The sequence below is a fragment of the Olea europaea genome, chromosome 4 (genome assembly GCF_002742605.1).
Source record: "Olea europaea var. sylvestris chromosome 4, O_europaea_v1, whole genome shotgun sequence".
Lineage (NCBI taxonomy): Eukaryota > Viridiplantae > Streptophyta > Magnoliopsida > Lamiales > Oleaceae > Olea > Olea europaea.
The window spans coordinates 9481210-9504942 of record NC_036240.1 but is presented as its reverse complement, the minus strand read 5'-3'; the positions used below and the strand labels follow the sequence as shown (position 1 = coordinate 9504942).

The 23733-nt window shown below is 34.8% G+C and overlaps 1 protein-coding gene across 1 annotated transcript in view; it reads right to left on the bottom strand.

Annotated features, from left to right (window-relative positions):
* Positions 1–1452: 1452 nt before the first annotated feature.
* The window catches only part of LOC111393008 (ankyrin repeat protein SKIP35-like), a 28333-nt gene continuing 6052 nt past the window's right edge, over positions 1453–23733 (bottom strand). The window contains exons 3-5 of the mRNA XM_023018409.1: positions 6463–6902; positions 4014–4446; positions 1453–2613 (exon numbers count right to left, since the gene is read on the bottom strand). Of these exons, the coding sequence (XP_022874177.1) occupies positions 1807–2613; positions 4014–4446; positions 6463–6902 (1680 nt within the window). The 3' untranslated portion in view covers positions 1453–1806. The remainder of the gene's footprint in view (positions 2614–4013; positions 4447–6462; positions 6903–23733) is intronic.

The following is a 23733-nucleotide window of genomic DNA, read 5'->3' as shown; positions in this document are numbered from 1 at the left end:
ACAGTTTTGGCCAATACCAATGAAGCATTATATGTAACATGAAAGAATAATGCTATTCGCACTGAAGACTGTCAGCAGTCGTCCTATGTGGCGTACACTTGGGAGTTTTTCATTTGATGTATAATTCAAAAAATAATTACCATATCTATGTATCAAATACCAAATTGTCAAGTGTATGTCAGATAGAGCGATTACTGACAGTCTTCACTACGAATAGCATTACTTAACATAAAATAATTGAAATTTTGCTCTTGGAAATTCTATTATCATAATTTCGACGTCATTTGTGGTTGAATTGATACCTCTAAGCAAGTATATTACATCTGTGGAGAAATCTCAATTGGTTACTGAATTTCAATTTAGTTTCAAATTATTATTCTATCATATTTAGTTACTATAGTTTACGAACCGACGAAAATTGTTTAGCTGGCATATACACCTGAGGGAGTGAGCTGCTCATCGAGTCGCCGCTGGGGCTGCTCATAGGACGAGTAGAGATGGGCTTTTTTTGCTCGGGCTATGGCTCCTGTCAACTCATTGGAAGTCAGAAAATGAAAAATAAAAAAATTATAATTAGAAAAAACAGTGGGCGCGAGCAGCTCGGATGAGCAAGTAGGATAAGTATAGTTATCAATATGAGAATTTTTTGTTCCATAAAGATTCTTATTCAATATAATTGATTACGAGCCAAAAGGCCTGACCGCCTGAGCCTAAAGTCTTGTTGAGCTGAGCCTCATGCTTGGGCTTGCGTGTCAGCTCAAACAACTTGTTGCAACCACTACTTGAATGATCCACATGTGACTATGAATTAAGCAATTTCGTCAATTTATGATATGGCTTCAATTTGAGGTATAAGAATTAATCAATAGGTGAAATTTAAAATAAAAAATGAAGTTTGGACAATCCAATTGATTAAAAAACGACCTCCAATGCATATCGAGGCACTCCCATAGTTTAGAACTCAAATCCCAGTGAAAACATATCACTTTTATTTTGTTTCCATTATTTTCAAAATACATCTTTCTCCATCTTCTGTTCAATCACACATTTTTCAATAAAATAATATTAAACGTAAATCCAGAATTTTTCTTTGTTTTTTAACCACACATTCTTCATTAATCTACTATTTTAAAATGCATTAAATTATCTCAATCATGTCCTAGCAAACTAATGGCAGAGTTTCACATTAATGTGGAGGCATTATCCACGCCAGCAGTAGCAGATGTAGAATGTGAAAGGTGGGATTCCCGATTGATTGACTGGATGCTTCCGCTAGAGCTTCTTCCCCTGCTGTCATTCAAGGGCACCTAACTTACAATCACTAGTGAAAGAGAGCCAATTGACCCTGAACTTTCTACCGAAGTGATCGCTTGCTTTAAACTCTTTGTTTTAATTGAATATCGGCATATAAGACTGCTATTTGACAAGTTATGTTTACCTACGGAAACTATATAGTCAAACATCGCGATTCATCCATCACAACATATACCATCATATCCATAGAGACGAAATTGACAGAATCAAGTTTCAACAAAGATGAACTAGCTAATATATATGCCCATGACAAAGAAAATCATCTAAATAGCAGCTTCTCTCTGACATGGCTTTTACCAGCACATCCAAGTATACTTTGTATGAGCTGAGGCAGTAGACAACTACAGAGATGATAAGGAAATTGACAAACCTCTAGGACTTGATCATCTTCAACCCAGATATTATGTCATTATTATCTATAACATGGAGGGAGAGGGGGAGGGGTTTTTGGGGGGTGGGGAGTTGGCTCCAATATCTTGAGTTTCTGTATAGCTAAGTGGCAGTTGGTGCATTAAGCAAAAATGTAGGAAGGTGATGCTCTAAGACAGCCAGTAACTCTATTCTTTGGCCCGGCTCTTCTAGTATCAAGCCTCTGAGCCTTCTAGCAGCTTCCACAAGTTGCCCTCTATGCCGCTGTGATAACAACTGGCCTCCTGCCTTGATGCATTCTCTATAGAGTGGGAGGTAGGCTATTGCCACCCTCAGAGGGCCCGGAAGCTCCCTTAAGCAGATGGGAGATTCGCCCCATTTTACAATCTGCACAAGGTTCAAGTAATGTACTTCACCTTGTCTCAGTCCATCCAAAAAAGCCGCCTCTGACCAATGCTCTTGAAGAAAAGCCTTGAGATTGGGAGCAACAGCCTCGTCGTCAGATCTAGCAATGCTGTCAGCAACTGCGTAAGTAGCTACAGGATCACCTAAAAAGTCTGAACGCAGGAGAAATGCCACTCCATCAAGAGATCCGCCGCTTCGTTCACCTGCAGCCTTGAGAATTTCAATGCTGAGTGCAGCAAGAACATGCTGTGGAACATGTGGGAGAAGATATTCTGCAATATCTACTTGACTGCTGGAGGTGGCAGCTGTAAGGGCAAGACATATTTCCATGTCCCGGCAACCCCTTTGAACGAACCACTCAACAACTGGCTTGCAACCCCTCTCAGCAGCTCTCATCAAAGGCCCCAAGAAAGCCATGGCATTTCCCTCTTCCACTAGACATTCCATAGTGCCAATTTTACCATAGTGGGAAGCAAAACCCAAGGCTAGGTCAACATCAACATCCAAGCTGTTTCTTTGAGCAATCTAAGACCCCAAAGTATGACAACAAACAAGAACCATGCGGCAGACAAATTAAGTAGAGCAAATATCAATATTAAGAACAAGAACATGACTGACGAATGAAATGAGAAAAATATCAAGAGAACATATGGCAAGGATACTAAAATCAACACTCGGACAAAATTCAATCACCGCTTGTCTTTCTTCTAAATAACAAATCGAATCTCCATAAAAGCTAAATTATGAGGAGACACTAAAGAAAGTTATATGCAAGTAAAAAGTCACCTGCCCTTGGTTTCCTAAGCATATAGCACAAACAAGCCCTTTTTCTTACAGACTGAATGAGATTGTCAGGCCATAAAAACACCATATCCTCAATTTTTTGCAATTTTGAATTGTGTTTAACAGGTTAATTCATTTTTTAATGCAAGTTTATTTCATTTGTAATAATGATCTTTACTGCAACTCATTGACCATTTCTTTTCTCCTTGAGTTATTTAACCCTAAAATTCACAAACTTCAAATCTGCCATAAAATCTTCTCAGTACCACTGGAATTGACAAAGGAAGGTTCTCTATTTCATGAATTAGTGATACTGAACGGTTGCCCTGATGTCAGTGATGATTCGACCACTATGTTTGCACATCAAATGTTGCCTAGAAAAACTAGGGCAATCAGCTATTGGGATGTGAAAAAAGACTTGTGGGGAAGTGTAATAGTTAAGATCAGAAAAGATGTACCAAAATAGCCACATTTAAAACCCCCTTACAGAATGTCACAAACATTGCATGTAACGTAATGTGTCGTTAAAATGTAAGAGAAGTTAATTCAAAAGAGTGCAACTGCTACTATGCTTGGTAACTCCACTACAAAATGACAGTTCGAAGAAAAAACAAGTAAAATAATGAAGAAGCTGTAAGAAACCAATAATAAACAAACTAACCAGCTTTGGCATTATTATAAATTTCTTAATATGTTAGATAAGATTGAAAAGCAGCAGACTACCAGGAAAAGAAAATGAAGTTGATGCAGAAATCTTACTACAATTAATATTGAAAAAAAGTCCAAGCAGAAACAGAAAGTTAGCAAAATGTTGAAAAGATAAATTTCCTAACTTGATCTAATTCTTATGGAAAGAAAATGAATCAAAATCTGTTCTTGTTTCCATGACTGAGATAAGGGAATATTTTTTGCAAGAATTCTATTTTATTTCTGTAAAAATCTCCCTCAGAGGCCAACACCCAAATGTAAGGCGTGGTCAGAGTTTAGGCAGAAGGGTAAGAAGGAAAAGAAGGGGTGTATGGTCGGGAAGGATGGAGAGAGGGACTCCCTTACGAACTGATCTACAAAATACAATGGAGTAATAGCAATAATACTTCACAAAAGCACCATCGCCAACTTTTAGCATGCTCGGATTAAGTTACCTGCAATAAGATGCGAACAAGCTCTGTGCTCCCAAATCGTGAAGCTTCAAGAAAACATTGGTTGACATTGTCTGCACCACCTTCAACCAGCATGCCTAGCAATCCTTGGATAGCAGTTGCTGATATACCAGAGGCCCAACCAGGATCAAATGAACTAGAGAAAAGTGTAAGTGGGAAGCAAGCTGCATCAAATGCTTCTGTAAAATCCTTCCCCGTAAGATGGTTTCCAGCAAGATCTAGAAAGGTCTTGAAAGCTGATAATTGTAGCTGGATCTCGATGGCAGAGTTGCAGTCCACTCTGTCTCTATTTCCCAGGCAACGAGAGTGGAAACTTATACATTTAAGGGCCCACTCAGTGAATTTCTGAACCTTGGCACCAGCTTCTGCCTTCAGAACTTCATCTCCATTGCATTCCTGTAGTCGTTCATGCAACCTGCTAAGATGGGTGGGGAAGTTCTGAGCTATCATCCTACATCATCCGATATGACTTGAATAAAGTGTAGAAAATGCTAACAGAAAAAGAAAACCTATTATCAAGTTAAATTGTTATTGCCACCAACAAATCAACAAGATTCCCTGCCAACAGATGTTGCAATCTAGGGGGTCTAAGTAACAATTACAGTTTCCGTTCTCCATACTATCTAAAGCTGTGATAAAATCTTCCAAGATGAATAGCCAGAATCTTCCAATTTCGGGAATAATGAGAACTTGCTTTCCTCTTTTCCTAATTACATCATGAAGGATGTAAGGAGTATAGACCTAAACCCCTCTGCTTTTATTCTTTTTTCCTCTTTGGTTGAGCAGTATTCTACATTTCCTCCATTAATTGCACTCTTTGTTTATGATATTAAAAACAACGACATGCCCGAAAAAGCAGAGAAGTCAGTAAGCGCTGAAACTTTGGCAACTAATAACAGTCACAACATGTAGATATAGCTAGAAGCCTAGAACGTAGATCAAACTGTACCATGCTTGAAAGCTAATTAAGATGCTAACAGATATTACTTCTTAGTAAGATGCTAATAGATATTACTGCTTAGCAAGATGCTAACAGATATTAGTTACTTTAATATACTGATATCATGTATTGACGACTGTCCTTTCGACCTAGATAGCACAATCTATTTAGTAAACACGCTCGAAATGAAAGCTTCATCAACTAGAGATGAAATTTTGGGTGTTAGGAAGACAGAGCACACACCATAGAAGAGTTTATATATGGACAGAACAGGGATAACTTTTGCACTTGTGAGAAGGCATGAAGACCAAGATCTCAACATGTATTCACAGATTTATTTAGCTGCAAGCATCTTCAATCATAAGTTCACATTACTTTATAAGGGCCAACGAAACAGGCAACTAGGTGGTGAGGAAACAGAGCCAGCAGCTGCCCTTTGGAGTAATAATAAGGAAGGGGAGTGGATCGAGGAACGAATAATAGAGTCAATGTTTTCGGGAAGCATACCCAACTTGCAGTGGGCGTCAGTGCCCCTCTCTCGAATAGAGGAGTGATAGCGGTAGGTGTATAGATTGCTTGATAAACAGGGGCCCAACTGTGCAGGTAGAAAATGATAGGGAATTCTAAATCTGCAGCAAGTAATAAAATTCTTGGTCGATCTGAGGAGCTACTGATGTCACAGTAGTGCACAGAAGAATATTATGTTTCTGCTGGTTATACATGATCTTCCTTATTCAAGTATTCAGTTAACATGACCCCATAAGAGACAACAGCTGAATGCTGTAGCATCCAATCCCTAAATTTAGTCAGATCTAGAACTTCTTGCTATACAAGGAGCCCTTCTTTGGCATCTTACTAATTCCTACCAAGCGTTCAGAACCCTTACCTCATACCTCTTAAACTTCAAATTTCTTTCAAAAAATTCATCCATAGTGTGAAAAAAAAAAAATTCTAGCTATAACTCACAAGCGTTGTCATCCTCACAGAAGCTATACGTGTTTCCTGAGATATTGGGAATCATTCGCTCAGATGTGAACTTCAAGCTAAGAGATAGGCATATTCAATAAATGAGCATGCTCAATTGGTCGTTACTGGTAAAGAACACTAATATATTGTTCCAAGATACAAAACTGGTATTCTAAATAAATAGTCTACATTCCAAGCCATACCCAACAGGTTTTGAGAGAGAAAATATACAGAAAGCACTCAATATATTTTGGTCATATATAGGCCACGTTTGGTATCGTAAGAATGAGAATGAAAAATATAACACGGGAGATAGAAATTAAAATTTGATGGTTTGATGTGATAGATAACGGTTATATTTTTTATTTTAATGGGGGAAAGAATGGGAAACAAATGGGGGCATAATATGAAAAGAAAAATAACAGGAAACCCTTTAGGCACAAAAAGAATTTAACTTTACATATCCAGGAAAATAATCAGTCACAGCTTCTATATACATATCATGTGTGAATGAAAGTATTATACCTCTGTGCCATCACAGTTACAGTATCTGCCAGGCTCACTGTTCTGCTCTGGCAAGCTGAAACACAGGAAGCGAGAAACGATGTCCTAAGTGCAGCTCTAGTGAAGTCATATGCCCCATTCGCGATGATCTTCTTGGTCAACCCAGTGATTCCATACAATTCTTGTTGTGTACTCAAAAACCAGATAGAATCCAAAGAAATGCAGAGAGCGTCATTGAGAGTCTGTGGATCTGCCAACAATATCAGACTCTCAGCGAGCTCCCAATCATGTGAACTCACAGCACCCTGAAAAAAACGGCCTACCTCAATTCTATCTTGTCTGCTAAGCTTCTTCTCATTCTTCCCAGGCTCAGAATCTGAAGCAGTCAATCTGGATTTAAGTTTCTCAGCTCCACAGCTACATGTGGCCCAACAAAGCAGGGAACAAGAGCTGCCTGTGTACTGCGCTTACAAGAAGTCCAATCTTATATCTCAGGAATCGAATCCTCACACTACGGCTACCAGCAAGGCGTAAGACAACTTCACTCTTGTCCTTTACACCACTGGATTATGCCCCGAGGGACTTTTCCTTTTTATCCTTAATATTATTCATAGTCGCTCATTCCAATAATTGCTCTACGTAATATTTTACATGACGATTTGTGATTTAATGAATTGATGTGGTAGTTTTTTTTGTCACGTATATCAAATTATTAACCACCACATGCGTGTTACATAGAATAATTGCAGTAGTGAGTGATTGCAAATAATATTATTCTTTTTATTTGCATCCTATTTAACTCTGGACCTTGACCTTCAACATGAGTAATACTTTCGTCTCTATTCTTTAGAAAATAACAAATTAGTCCCCAATATAACAATTTGTTGTACTGTTAATCTCAACGATTTGAAAAAAAACGTGCATGCAAAGCAAGTAAGGCGCTGTTGTGAGAAGAAAAAGAGGATGTACCCCATTAATATACAGTCGTCATCCGATTACAATCAATCACTATTGTGAGAAGAAAAAGAGGTTACTCTATTTATATACAGTAGTCATCCATTTACAATTAACCTAACCTCAATAGAGATTTGTAGAAATTGGTCGGAGGAAGATTTAGCCCTGGTCTGGGCTCTATTTTAATTAGATTATGACAAAGATGAATTTTTGAGAAAAATGTATTTTGAAACAGTAATTTTTTGAAAAAATATATTGTTAAAAATAAGAAAAAATTTAGAATTTACATATAATATTATTTTAACGAAAAACGTGTAGTTAAAAAAGGAAAAAGAGAAAAATGAATTAAAATTTTAATGGAGTCCAAATATGAGCTTGAAAGTATGGATTGACAGTAGAGTTTGAAAAGCTAGGAAAATGCCCTATTTACAGGGAATTTTTTCACAGATGTTCTACAGGGCAGTCACATAAGAGTGGGCTTCATGTGAATATTTTATGGGGGTGGACCCCACTACTGTTTGTATTCTATAAAATATCTGTATAATTTTCCCTATAAGTGTAACGCTGTTGGAAAAGCTATGCCCTTTGAATTTGATGGACTATTAAAAGGTTTCAATTATTTTGCCTCTATATGGGTTTCATTCTATTTTTCAATGACTCAACAAGTGAGTAATTGATAAGTAAATAGTACATATGGGCTTATGAAATGTAAGTTTAAATTTAATTTTAACTTTGAAAAGTAAACTTTTATAAGAAAATGAACCCAGATCAAGGCTATGTATGGAGTTTTAATTTTTAAAGAAAAATCTATCAACGAGCATATGTATCCACAATCAACAACTTGCCATATATTGCTGCACTTTAGTAAGTTATGAATTTTATAAGAAAATGAAACCCAAATCTAGGCTTTATATGGAATTTAAGATTTTAAAGAAAAATCTATCAACGAGCATATGTATCAACAATCAGCAACTCGCCCTCTATTGTTGCACTTTAGTACGTTTGCATAGCATAACTTTCAAGTGTCAATTCACACATGCAAAACCAGGGAGATTCCTCTTTAATTTTTATTTTATTTTTTTAAATAATTGGCCCAATTTATTTATTTATTGAAGTCTTGAAGAGGGCATCGAATCTATTTGAATAATTAACCTAGATGAAGTAGAATTTTTATTAACTTCAAACCTAAAAGGACAAAAACAGAATGAGAGGAAAAATCTCTTAAAAAGCCTAGACAAAGATATATCATATATGCAAGCCAAGAACAAATATAATCCTAATCAAGTTAAGAGCAAATTGCATTGAAAAATACGATCAATCAAGTGAATGTCTATTTTATTCTGGTCTAGTCCAAAGCATTAGATTTTTCCTATTAAGTACAAATGCTAAGTGGTGAAGCTCGTGGATAGAAATATACAGGAGTTTCTTCAAAAAAATATCTTGGCCAAATCTCAAGGATTTCTTCGAAAAACGAGTTTCTTACATGAATTAAAAAGCTCAAGGGTTTGAATAGAGCTTGCCAAATCAAAATTTGCTTTAGGTGGCCATAATTGGAAGAGTTGGTTCAAATGATTTGGAAAAAGTTGGAGGGTTTGACACTCATAAGGTAAACTAGTCCATAGATTAAGCCCCGTTTGCTACACATTAATGTAAAAATGAGAATGAAAAATATAGTCGTTACGGACCCCACACAAGAGATAGAAAGTCAAATATGGTGGCTTGATGTGATGGATGACGATCATATTTTTCATTTTAATGGGTAAAAAATGGAAACAAACGGTCGCTAAGCCCCCATTTGGTTCTTATTTTTTAAGTGAAAAAATTGATTTTTTGACTGTTATTTAACGTGTTCAACCTTCATTTTTTACTTCTTTACTCACAAGTGAGATCCACTTTTCTATTTAACGATTAAAAAAATAGTTCTAAGAATTAGTACCAAACAGACCCTAAATGATAATTTTAAAGTACAAATTGACAATAGTAGAGTTTGAAAAGCTATAGCCTTCGGATTTGATGCACCATTAAAAAATTTCAATTCTTTTATATGAAGTCTTAAATTTAAAAGAATAATTTATTGATGAGCATGTGTGTTTCTACCCGGTTTTTTTTTTTTTCTTTTTTTTCCCTAGCCAAATTGGGCAAATTTTGAATATGAGACCATCACACACACTATGTGAAATAATATATCTCATTCTTACACAAATTCAAAACAGTTCTTTCTTTTTTAACCACACATTCTTAAAATTATAAAAAAACTATTATAAAATACTTTTTTCTCAAAAAGCTAATCATAATGGAGCTCAAACAGGGCTTTATCTCCTTTGTATCTTATGTTAGTTTACATGATATACTATTGCATTCAAAATTTTGATAAAATCACTTTTTTTCTTTTTCATTTTTCTTTTTTTGGGTAGGTCACGGTGGGTCCCATTTTTCTACATACGATAAAACATACTATACAAATCAATTTTTAATACAATCAAACATGTTCCAAAATAACGTGATTAAGAATGAGTTTGAAGAGAATGAGTTTTAAAAAAGGGCCAAAATGGAGTTAATCTTATAATTCATATTTTTTAATGGCAATCTTATAAATACTTGATATTAATGTCATGTTTGGAAGTGATTTTTCACCCAAAAATTGAGTTTTTGACTGTTACTTCACTATTTCAGTCGTAATTTTTGACTTCTTCTCTCACATGTGACCCCCACTTTTTGCCTAACGATCAAAAAATCAATTCTCAAAATCACTTCCAAACAGGCCCTAAAATGTAAAATAATAAAATAAGCCATGTTTAGCATGGTATAAAATTTAGATAAAAATTTTAGTGAAAAGTCCACAATTAATTTTAACACCACGTAACTTGTAGCTCATATATTTTATCAACTTTTGAACTATATATTTTTATTAGTTTTTATTTTAGAATCTAATAAAAGCTTGATTTATAGCTTGGGGATAAAATTACATATGAATTTCCTGTGTCCCCTTTGCGACAAAAGTTAAATTTTGATAAAATAATCATTTACTTTATAAATTTCAAAATTTTTTTTAACGTCCCATCTAAAATTGGATACATGCAACATCAGTATCCCGCAACTTGCATTCCATTTTGACACAAGTATAGTTTTTTCTTTTAATAATTTATTATTTTATTTAAGGATTGGGCATCTGTCCGTTGATTAGGCCCACATGTTTTTTTAATATAAAACTAATAATTGAAATTGATTCTTTATTTGGTCTATATTTGGAATTTCTATAGGGCTCCCTAAAGTACTAGAAATATGAAAAGTAGATCATCAACTTTCTATTTGTGTCAAATGTTCCTTAACCTCTCACATTTATAGCAACCGAGTGCCAAAAGGACAAAAACCGTCCATTAAATTGTCGAATACTCACATCATAATTTACTTTTTGGATGCTTATATTGACACCACATAATTTTGTAAGTGCGCTACATTATTACAATCAAAGTCCATAATCTATATTTTATTATCAAACTTATGTCCTTGACGTTTTTTTTATCATCGCGCTCTTATTATCAATCTTTAATCAATTAACAGTCCCTGCGACGGTTTCATGAGTGTAAAAAAGCTTATTTTCTCATCACATTCTTAAATAAGAAATAACGATGACAAATAAATGTGTGGGATTAAAAAGGGTAATTGGCACAAAACGTCCCTATCTTTCAACTTCATTGTGTAAAACGTCCTCATCTTTCATTTTTTGACATTTTTACCCTCAAATCAACCTTTCATTGAGACGAAAGTCCTTCCGTCCAACTCTCGTCACTTCTTCCGTTAATTAAAGAGAGAGACTCAATTTCTTGCTGGTCAACAGGGGTAAAACCGTCCTCACCCAACTAAACCCTTCTTCCCGCCTTCTACGTAGTCCACATAGTAACAATAGCTGGAAAATGGGTGTGAAAATACTTTAAATTATTACATTAAATGAAGGAAAAAATGTCGTGAAGAACATATATGGTGAAATCCAACCACCAGGTCCACCATTGCTGCTCTAATGTTGGGTTTCTAGAAAAATGTAGCAAGACATATATTGAATGGGTGGTCAATTTATAGAGACAACTACTAGGTTTTCATTTCTAGTTTATGCTTATTGTAACCATGGGGTAAATGGCGAAGATCAAGTGGAAATGGGTGCTGTGTATTTATCATTTCAGTGGTACTGGCTTATTGGTGAAGATGACGGATCCTGTTCACTTTTTTTGGAAATCTAATGAATATTGTGCTAATAATCCCTACGTAGTTATAATTTTTCTTAAGACATCCCTACCTATAAAAAGTATTGGCGAGTAACGTCCCTACCTTTTAGAAAAATTTGCGAATAATGTCCCTACGTTTTAAAAAATTTTGGTGAGAGCGTACGCTGTTTTCTTCCATATACCACCTGTTGATACATACCAACTCAAAAGTCCCCAAATATACAATTCTATCACAGAATCTGAGCACAATTCATCCACCAATTGACCGAAAACTGAAACAAAAATAACCACTACCTGTTGAAGCTAAAATAAACGAAAACTGAAGCAAAATAGATACAATTCATTTCAAATTTGCAAAATGTCCACTATGCAGCCAACATAAGTTCCGAATATCAAAAATAGGTTCCTAAACACCAAAAACAGGTTCCTAAAGTGCTATATTGTATCCACTACCTGATGACAATTTGTGCACTGAACAACAAAAACAAAAGCCAAAAAATTAATAGAACTTAGCAGAGAGTTTTCATCTTAACAAGGTGCTGGAGGTGGATTGTGTTGGGAATCTACTTATACATGCACAGCGGAAGTTAAAATTATTTCGATTCCCATCGAGGATCCCTTTGTGTTTAGATAGAAATTGTGATAAAAATTGTACCTTTGAAGAATTCTGCAAACCTTTTGCTTTTCTTTTCGTTCCAATAATCTTGATTCGCTACCCATAGCTGTCCAATTGTCCAGCCTCCAACGGTGATCCACACAGAGAATAAGATTGCAACTTCTAGAGTTTTCTCTCTTGTGCCAGCAATAATAATGAAAACCATATGAATTGAAAACCCTAACCTTTTATTTATATAAGCTCAAATGGGCCTGGCCCGGTCCACTCCAATATTTAATTAAACCATTTAATTAAATTCGGTCCATGAATTAATTAATCAAATTAATTAATTCGGGCATATAAATAACCAACCCAATTAATTAATTTATCCAACGATTGTTAAATTAATTAATTAATAAATTGCAATCTTCCAATTCTCTTTTGTGTGTGACCCATCAGACTCCCAATCACGATGCCTAACGACGTGAAATATTATTTTGATCTAATCAAAATTGATAAATTAAAACACCCTTTTAATTTATCGTCAATTTACACTTGTCGTCCCTGATTGACATCTAGCAATATGTCAGGGCAATACATGTGATGGGAAATGTCATGTGGTGTGACAAAACCAAACTCGTTCGTTTACCGTGAAACTATAATCCCTTCGTCAATATGATCCGATCAACTACGAGATATGAAAGTGTGTCAATCTCGATTATCGATCATATCTTTCACTCCACTATTAAGTCAATATAAGTCGAAAACTTCTTTTCGACTTATGAGTACACCTTGGCCAAGGATTTCATCATTGACTTAATTGAATGAAACGCAGATCATAATCTCCTACTATTTAAGAATGACGAATTCTTTATTGATCAATCATAACCTTTATACGATTCTTGACGTACTCGAACGATATCGTATTAGCAGCCCTTTTCAGAGCAACATCCAACATCGCCAAAGTATGACTGTCCTCATATAAGGTACCATGACGACCTCAAATCAAAGGACCAATTCCACTACCGAGCATTAGAGATTAACCACTGACACTCAAATGGTTATCCATGTGGAATATCTCGACGAATCTCCAATGTTTTGTTCTATAACAAAACGTCCACGTATTCATTTAAGTGTCACCGCACTTTAACTTGTGAGATCAGCTACTTACTTCACAAGTAAGAAATGTCACACGTGATGGTCTATCCGTAATAACGATATCCGTAGCTCGTTATTACTTACGACCATGGATGATTTAAGATTCAATCGGATGTAATTTGTATCTCACAATCACAACTCCTTGTGATTAACAAATTATGGAAATTTGAATCTTCGGGATGTATTATTTATTTAATTGTCTATTAATTAAATAATAGATCTGTCATTAAATTGTATTAAATATATATCAAAAGTATTTATGTCCAAAATTGATTGGACCTAGGGCATAATACTTATAGGTTGATCATTGCCGGGCTTTCTCAGAAACGAAAGAAACATGTTGTTCCTTGAAGCCCTGTGTAACAATAATAAACTTTATCAGAATCCTACACATACACTCAATCATGCAAAGCACCAAAATATGAAATGGAAAACGAAAATACCGACAAATAATGATTCTTACTGACGCGTCGCTTGTTGGAAAAACTCTCAACGTAGGTTTCCACTACGCCGACTGCTAATATGCAACCATACGAGAGGAGAATGGAGGAAAAATTGTAAGAATTGGAAGATAAATGGAAATTTTTGAAGAACTAGAAGGAAATGGAATGGGAACTGCCTCTTGTTGTTCGAAGAAAAAGATGAAAATGAAGGGTTCAGTTGGGTGGGGACGGTTTTACCCTTGATGACTTGAAAAAAATTGAGTATCTCTCTTTAATTAACGGCAGAAGTGACGGGAGTTGGACGGAAGGAATTTCGTCGTAATGAAAGGTTGATTTGAGGGCAAAAATGTCAAAAAATGAAAGATAAGGACGTTTTACACAATGAAGTTGAAAGGTAGGGACGTTTTGCGCCAATTACCCGGATTAAAAAATACCCTTCTTAGACCACATAGTAAAAATCAAATTTTTGATAGAAGGTGGATTAGTGATGGCAATGGACCGAGCCGGCTCTGCCCTTTAACTCACGAGCTCGGCTCGGGCTCGTGGCAAGCCGAGCTCGTGGCTCTTGGAGGATGAGCCGAGCTCACGAGCAGCTCGTGAGTTCATGATTTTTTAAAATTTTTTTTGGTAAATTTGCACATTTTGGACATTTTTTTTAAAAAAAATTAATATTTTTTTACGAGAGCCCCTACTCGGCTCGGGCTCGTCATTTAACGAGCCTGAGCCGCCCACGAGCCAGGTTTTGACGAGCAGAGCCGACGAGACGCTCAATCCGTTTGACATCCCTAGGTGGATATACGCTTTTACTAATTAAGAGTCTGTTTTGTTTGGATTAAAATCTGATATTAATCTAAGTTGAATTCAAATAATCAATATTAACCACACTTTTATGGGCCCCACAATTTTGTAACCACACATTTAAAAAATTTCTATCACAATGTACTAAAAAATCTAATTTTAATCCTACCAAAACTTATTTTGATTCGTGTAGAGATATAGTGAATTGATTTAGAGCCTGTTTGAGAGTGATTTTGAAAATTGATTTTTTGATCGTTGGGAGAAAAGTGAGGTTCATTTATGAGAGAAGAAGTCAAATATGACGGCTGAAATAGTAAAATAACGATCAAAAAATTAATTTTTTGGGCAAAAAAATAACTCCCAAACAAGCTGTTAATTGGGTAGGTTTGCTTTAAACTCGAGTGGAATCAATCAATTAATTTAGAAGGATTCGTCCGGGTACATATAATTAATTATTATCAAAATTCAGTAATTGAAATTAAGGATATAGTCACGATGAACTCGTGAATCCTAACATCTTAACCATTATATAAATATACTAAATTGTACACTTGCAAATTTTTTGTTGGTTTTCATAGTTTAATTGTTTTCAATTGAATTGATGTTAGGAATAGTTAAATCGATCGTTAAATAGTAGGACAACTTACATAAATATACTTAAAATGAAGAGTTTTTTAAAAAATCATATGAAAATTGTTTTTAAAGAAAAAATACCACGTAAAATTAAGCGAGACTTTTTTAATCAAAAAGTGACATTAGCTTTAATTAAAATAATGTATATCACTTTTTAGTTAAAAAGTGACATGCAATGTCATTTTCTCTATCGCTTAATTTACATTTAACACAATACAAAGTAATAGAGGCAGATCCATTAAGGGACGAGCGGGTGTAGTCGCCCTCACTAAATTTTCAAAAATCTTAAATTGGACTTTTTTAAATTTAATTTTTCAAGTTTTTTATTTTTATTTTTTTGTTTCTTTCACAAATTTCAGATTTTTTTTTATTTTCTTTCACAATTTATTTTAGCCTATTTCTATCTCGCCCTGCACCGAACTTTAATCCCGAGTCCCCGCCCCCCACCAAAAGTAAATCAGTGTCTAAAAGTAATTCTTATAAGTAAATTGAAAGCATAGCCAAAGATGTATTGTCATATTAGAAATTGATTTTGTTCAACATTTTAATTAGAAAAATGGCACAAAATGCTATTTCGCATTTTAAATAAAAGGTCGCAAACCATGTAAATTGACTTTTTAGATAAAATATTTGACTAGAAGAACTTTATCCCACCATATTAATCCCAGACCTGTAAAAATAAAAAAAGATATACATTTAAATGAAATTCAAATAAACTAACAAAAATATGTACTCCACAAAAGATTAGATGAATTTTGTTTTTGTGGCATTAAATATGAAAACAATTTAATAAAAGTGACATAAATTCAAAAGGTGATAAAAATTCAAAAAAGTGACAAGAACTAAAAAAAACTAGCAAACACTCAAAAATATTAACTGGTATATCTTACCAAAACCTTAGAATAGACTCAGTCAATAGTTGAATTTCTTCCATATGTTGTCTATTTATAATTATGGTTTCCTTCTATTAAATAGCATATAAACTTGGACAATACCGATTAGATCCAAGCTCTCTTATTGAATTGCTCATTCAATGAGCATTCTCAATGCTTAATTGAATTATATGTAGTGATCAATAAATTAAGTTGAATTCTATATCTATTTGGATTAAAATCTTCTATCCCTTTTCTGGAAGTCAATGACTCTTCGTAGCTATTACCTTGACACCAAAGAAGGGGAAAATATGAAGCGCATGGATGCAAGTTATGCCTTGGAGTAAAAGACAATTCCAACTTCGCCGATGGTTCTATTTTTCGATCTTTCTGACTTGCTCCTACGGAACCAAGGTCGGCTTATCTCCAACTCATGAACTTAGCCGATTCAAAGCTATATGATAGCACTTATGTTATAGAAAAAGAGGACTCTTGCATTTTGCACCCTGCTCGAGTTTCATATTTTATTTTTTAAGCCGAACGATAGAGACTTCATTTAACTTAGGATTCGACTTTGACCATCAAATGAAATGTGAATAACCCGACCAATCAATCAAATATTGATTAATACGTAATTGATTGAACACTACTTGAATTTTGTTTCACTCCTCATTAGGAACCCTTCTCTCACGGTACTACTTTGCTAATTGTCACTGGAGGTTTCAACTATAGGAGAACTAGGAACGGAGAGCTTTGCCCTTGCAGAAAGTTGCAATTAAGAGGATTTCGCTAATCCTCCCTTTTCAAAAGGAAGAGCTTGGAAATTATTCAATAAAATGACAATATTCAAAAAAATGTGAGATAATTTGGGGGGAAAAGTGACAATCCCTCGTGGTAAAGCCTCAATAACAAGAACTCTCTCGTTTAAACCTAAATAGACCACCGTCACTCACTCCTAAAAACAAAAAAATAAGCCTTGAACAGTATAAATGCATAACGTTGCCTTTATATCACATATCGCACAAATGCAAGAAAACAACATAGTTAACCTTCCAATCTGCTACAGATTGAAGGAAACAACATTGTACTTTAGTAATTAACGTGTTTAGAATTTTTAACAGAAGGGACATAAGGATGCAAAACACACTACTCCGTATCTAAATAGACACTCTTCAAACTATGAAAATTAGTAAAGCAGAGAGGAACAATCTTTATTTGAACAAAAAAATCAAGATACAAATCGAACTGAGAACGTAACTCTCAAATGACAGTTTTTACAAACACTAACACGGTTGATACCAGATTATTAGCTACACAAGGGTGGATATTAGTTATGTTACATGTGCAAGATACTAAGTCCTTGTTTGGTGGGGATTAAATCTGTAATTAATTTTGATAAAAGTTGATGAAATATATATTTGAAAAGTTGTAGGTCTTATGAAATATGTAATCAAAATTAATTATCAATTTTGTCTTAGATTAAAATCTATATTTTATCATCTACCAAACAAGACTAAATATTAACTCAACTATTCACTATTTGTAAAAATAATAATAATAATAATAATAATAAAATAAAAAGGTTGAACCCCAACCTTGAGAATCTCCACCGCCCCGTCCTTAGAGTTTTATGAGGGAGGTAAATCGCGGAATGTGCCCCAACAGGTTAGGGAATAAGAGCTGTCGGTAGAGTTTGTCCACCATTTTATCTCTCCTTATGGAATCCTATCTCTACTGTCCCAGTTCGTGAATCCTATGGTGCAGTTGAATTGCAGCGGCTAGAAGTCTTAAATTTTGTGCAAGTCTCAGTATTTCCACCAGCTCCTGAACTATTATTCTCCGTAACGAATCCACAATAATGAGCAATGCTCTATTTTTGACCTCAATGCATCAGGTATTGTGTCCAGATCCATTCTTTTACCGTCGTTCAAAACCCTCATTCCTAAATGCTTTGCCACTCTGCCATTGGTGGTGGCGCCACACTCTCTTGAATACTTGTTGAGGCAAGTATCTCGTGATTTCAAAACAAGTCCTAACACAACATCATTTCTAATGATCGTCTCCAAGAAAAATCAAATTACGAGAAAGAAAATTAATATACTCAAAAACTAACAAAATGTTGGTCTTGATATCGAATTGAATGAATTGAGAGAGAAATGTAGGGTGTAATGATGACAAATTGAAGATGTTAAAGGAAAGTCGCCTATAATCGATCTAATCATGAAAATCGCCCGAAAATTGGTAGATAGAAATCATTGATTTAGGGTTTGGTTGGGGTTGAATTGTATTCATTTTTCTTCAGAACGTACAATTAATGAATGTTTAGAAAATGAGAGGGTATTTATCAATTTTTTTAACTAATGGGCCGTATTGGGTGTAATTATCCCTAAATAATAATCCTCGTGAAATGATAATTCGAACTCTTGTGTACAGTTTATTACTTGTTAATGATATCGTACACTTACAATTAGAAATCACGCTACAATTATTTGCTCACTTTTTATTTTTATTTTCAATATTTGGAGAAACAAATAACGTCATACACAAATAATTACGATGAAACTAACCAATTAGAAAACCTCAAACTTGAAATACAAAAATGAATAAGCCCTAGTTTGAAAATCATTATTTTTAAACTATTTTTTTACGTACTCATTTTCAATTACTCATTCATACAATAAAATATTCTACATATAAATTTAAAACTTTTCACTACTTTTATACAAAACACTCCCCTAAAATTCACTATTTAAAACTCTATTTTTCCCAAGTAATGATTGTAAAAAATGGGTTAAATCTCACACAAACAAATAAATTTAGCATACAAAAATGATCTCTCGACCACAATGAGCAGAAGATATAATGTTCACATCAACAAGTGTTTTTTTTTTTTTTTTAATATTTGTCCCCCACCACTCATGTGGCAATATCACATATTGCTACATCTATAGTTGGCATTATAATATCATGCTCAATGTGGGCATGAAATCAATTATGATATAGCACAATTAAGAAGTTACACACCAAACATGTTATGCCACTGCATTATTGTACTATATTTGTTTTTTAATGTAAGATTTATCATTTTTTTTCAAAAAGAGGGGGAAAAAAACCTTTACTTACAGAACTGAACTGCTGCTCTCTATCGAATTGAGAGAAAGAAAGGACGGAGGCGACCATTGTTCAACTTCCAAAAAGTGTCGAAAGAAGTCTTTGAACAATTGCATTTTTGTGTGAATTGGATATCCCGACTGAAAATACAAAATCAATCGTAATAGAGATATAACTCTTTCATTTCTAATGCAAAGATGAATAATCCATATCTAATGGCTTTAGAATAATAAATAAATAATGATCTTCAAAATTTTGCTGAAATTACCTAAGCAAGTTGTCAAACAATTCCTTGACCAACAAAAATCCCGACCCTCTAGCAATAACTTGAACTCTCCGTTCTATGGCATCTAGATATGTCAATTGAGCTCACTGGCTTAGGCCGCTTGTGGCTCGGCTCGGCTCTAAGCTCGATAGAACCAAGCACTATTTTGGAACATCGACTCGAGCTGACCCGTGTGGCTCGTTAGATTGAGCTAACGAGCCTTGAAAAAACAAAAGGAAAAGGCAGCTCTGCCTGACTAGGCTCCGAAATCCAAGTCGAAAGCTCTCAAGTGGAGCTTAAATTTTTTGCTCCCACCATTTTACTTAAGCAAAGCTTGAGCTTCGAATTTCGGTTCTCGAGCTAGCTTGGCTCGATTCGTTGACATCCCTAGCGGCATCACACAAAAATTATAAAATTGAAACCATTAAAATCCTTGAAATTTTCTACAACAAATTCAACGCTAATATCCCAGGTAGGATCTAAAATTTCAACTAGTCGAAAACGTGAACTAAACCCCTGTTTGGTTCTCATTCTTTCCTCATTAAAATAAAAAATATGATCGTTATCCATCATATCAAATCACCAAATTTGAATTTTTATCTATTGTGTGGGGCCCATAACAAATATATTTTTCATTCTCATTCTTCCAAAAATGAAAAGCAAACGGGGCTTAAATCAAATTTTGATCTTCACATAATCTGAACCCCATATATAAGATTTAAGTAGAAATCGCTAATTTATAAAGTTTTCTCAAATTCACATCTTGGTCCCTAAAGTTTGTAAATTTACATAATAGTCCTCATGATTTTCAAAGTATCAATAAATTCTTCAAACCTCAAAATGTATTTTGGAATAGTATTTTGACGAAGAATGTGTGATTAAAAAATAAGGAAAAATTTTGGCATTGCGTTTAATATTATTTTATTGAAAAATGTAGGGTTGAAAATAAGATAGATAAAAATGCACTTTGAAAATAATGGAGACTAAACAAGAGCTATAAAAACCATAAACATGCCACCTTTTTCTATATTGCATTTCAGTCTCTAAACTTTTCAAACCATTTAATAAAGTCCCAAACTACTTTACAGACCTCCAACAACCCATATTGTTATCAAGAAAATCAAAGTTCATCGTTTCTTCCGTGAGATCTTACTTTTTAAATATTCAATTTGGTCCCTCAAGAATAGAAAGAATTCTAACTTGGTCTTCAGGTTTTTAGAGTTTGCATTTAACTCATATGATGATTCACTTACCTTATAAGTTAAATCAAATGAATTATTATTATTATTATTATTAATACTAATTCATAATAATTAAATATCATTAAAATAGGAAAACACCTTATTATACCTAAATGTCACCAAGGAACGCTTAGACACAAGCCTTGGGGCTAGATCTTGCTGCGTTGGAATGCCCCGTGCCTTTTAGAACCTTGCATTTTATTGATGAATTCAACTCGACTTGCCTATCTTGATTTGGAAGTTTGATCATACTAAAATTGCGCTTTAGAGTTCGCGAGTTGATGGAATTTAACATAATATTTTTAAGATTTTAATAGAATTTGACATGTAAAATCGTATAAACCATGCAATATATACAAAATATAATCCTCGTTAGAGCCCCGTTTCATTTTTAAAAAAAATGCATTTTACGTAGTGTTATTATTTAGGATGTGTGGTTAAAAATAAGGAAATTTTTTAGATTCAAGTGTAATATTATTTTATTGAAAAATTAGTAGTTGAAATGGGATCAAATCAGTGTCAAAAATACATTTTGATGAAAAAAATGGGGGCTCAAACAAGGGCATAATATATTCCATAACTTGAAAATCTGTAACACATTTTTAACACAATAATGCTTTTCATAATTAGATATTGCTGTAACCATTTACGTAACATTTTACGTGGTATAATTTTAATAATTTAAAAACAGAATAATTTTTAATAATGTTATGGAACATATTATGATTAGTGCTGTCGCTGTTCGTAAATGGCACTACCCTTTTTAGCATGGCATATAATTAAGATCCTAAATGTAACAACCAAGCAATGAAAATCATGCTAAAAACAAAAAATCAGATATTAGGCAAGTGTTACACCATGATTAACGAGGAATTATGTAATAGTGTTGATTTGATGTGCTACAACATTATATAATTGGTATACCCTATTGAGCAAGGTGCATTGCAATTTCCTCTTCTGTGGACGCACGCGAGTATGACTCGAGATGGAAAGAGAAAGATTGTTTTCTCCTGTTGACACGTTAAAAGTGCAGTCCAATTCGAATAACTCAAAGAATAAAACTCAACTGGGCAATTCAGGATGAAAGCCCAAATAGGGTTATTAATGACTGCAGTGGAAGCTCACAAACGCGGTAACACCGTCGCCCAAACTTACAAGACGTCCAAGATCTGAGCGAATGAAGTGCCTTACAGTCACCCAGAGTTATAACCCCGTTCTCGCCCAAACCTTCGAATCGCCCAGGATCTTAGCAAACATAAGGTATTATGGTTATCCAAAGTACAATTATCTAAGCAGTTATTGGGTAATCTTATCACGTTCCACGATTCAAGAAGTTCAGTTGAAGACGGTTGAATGACAAAGAGTAGTGACAGCATTTAAAGACGGCAGTTCCACGATAAGTTGGCCACCATGAAGAAAGTGGGCAGTTATAAAGCAATGGAGTAGTTTTTAAGCGGTTGATCACAAAGAGAGTATCAAGGGAATATAATATGAAGAAAATACAATAGAGCAAAGGAGACCGAATCAAACACTCTCAAACAGAGAATATGTAATTTCAATTTCTCAGTTTAGACTTAAACATTTCTTTCAGTACTCGTGTGCTTGCGCATTCTGTTTAAATTCCAATTGTAAAGTCATTGCCAATAAAATACCCATTTTTTGGGACTTTGTCTCAAGAGGTTTGTCCCTTACACAATCGTCTGATCCCTTTTTTAATTGTTAGTGACTACCCGCGCGAAACAATTTGGCATGCCCAGTGGGACATTGATGTTTGGTGTTGAAGATACAAAAGGTGAAATAATATGCCTCAAAAATCCGATAAGGAAACAGCAAGCCAGGGAGGAGTCCATTTTGTGATCGAGCGATATGAGGAGCAGCATAGCTCTCCACGAACAGATGGACAGGATCAGAGCAATCACAGTTGCTACAAACCAATGACAGAGTTAAGTCCTCGAACCATGCGTGCATTACTTGGAGAACTCACATAAGATATCGTTGAACAGGTAAATCTACGAAATATTCATAATATGGAAAGATTTACCCAGAATGGGAATGCACATTATGACAACATGGCCAAACAACTGAATACTTTGAACGAAATAATGAATAAGTTGGTAGGCCAAATTTGTCAGCCAGTTGTGCCTCTTACAAACTACTTTCAAACTAGGACAATTGTGGGACATAATCCCCCAATCCTAAGTTTAAATCAAGGGGTAGAATCACATTTTGATCCCTCTACTTCAAACCAGGGGGTGGTGCAATACCAAATCGGAATAGTGGCATTGGTACGTCTAACTTGGGGGTAATCCAAATGCAAGAGATAATGTCCTAAATAATGGACAGAATACCCCACGTGTTAATGAGGGAATAAATGTTCAGGCTAAGGTTAGACCGTCGGGCAAAGATGAGCATATAAAGGATGAAAACATAAAGGCTAGAACGTTTTCGTTCGATGTAGCCAAAGCTGACCTTATATTTGATAAATTATACAAAGATAAGCAGATAAAGTTGAGCGATAAGCATAAATTGCCAAGCCCTGAACAAATTAAGGGTAAAAAATATTGTAAGTGGCATAATGCATGGTCACATTTGACTAACAATTGTTTGATTTTTCGCCATGTGTTATAGGATGCCATTGAAAAAGGACGAATTACGTTCGAGGATAAGAGGAAGATGGCAGTGGATGAAAATCCTTTTCTACAGCCACTTGGAGTGAACATGGTGACGTCTGGTTTCAGAAACAAGTTGTCAAAATTTAAGTTGGTTATAGATGACGGAGAAGAAGAAGTTGGACCACATCCCAGTGTCTTTGAACGTATCAAAGGGAAGGAGCCCAAAAAGGACGAAGACGTCCTATGTGCAAGATGCAAAAAAGAAGTGAGTGCAAATGCAGAGAAACCAGGGATATGGCAGCATCGCCATCGCTCTAGTTTTTTCCCAAACGCTCAGCCTGGTAGAGGGCAGGGTACATCATTCTATAAGGGACCGCCTTTTGAGAGGCA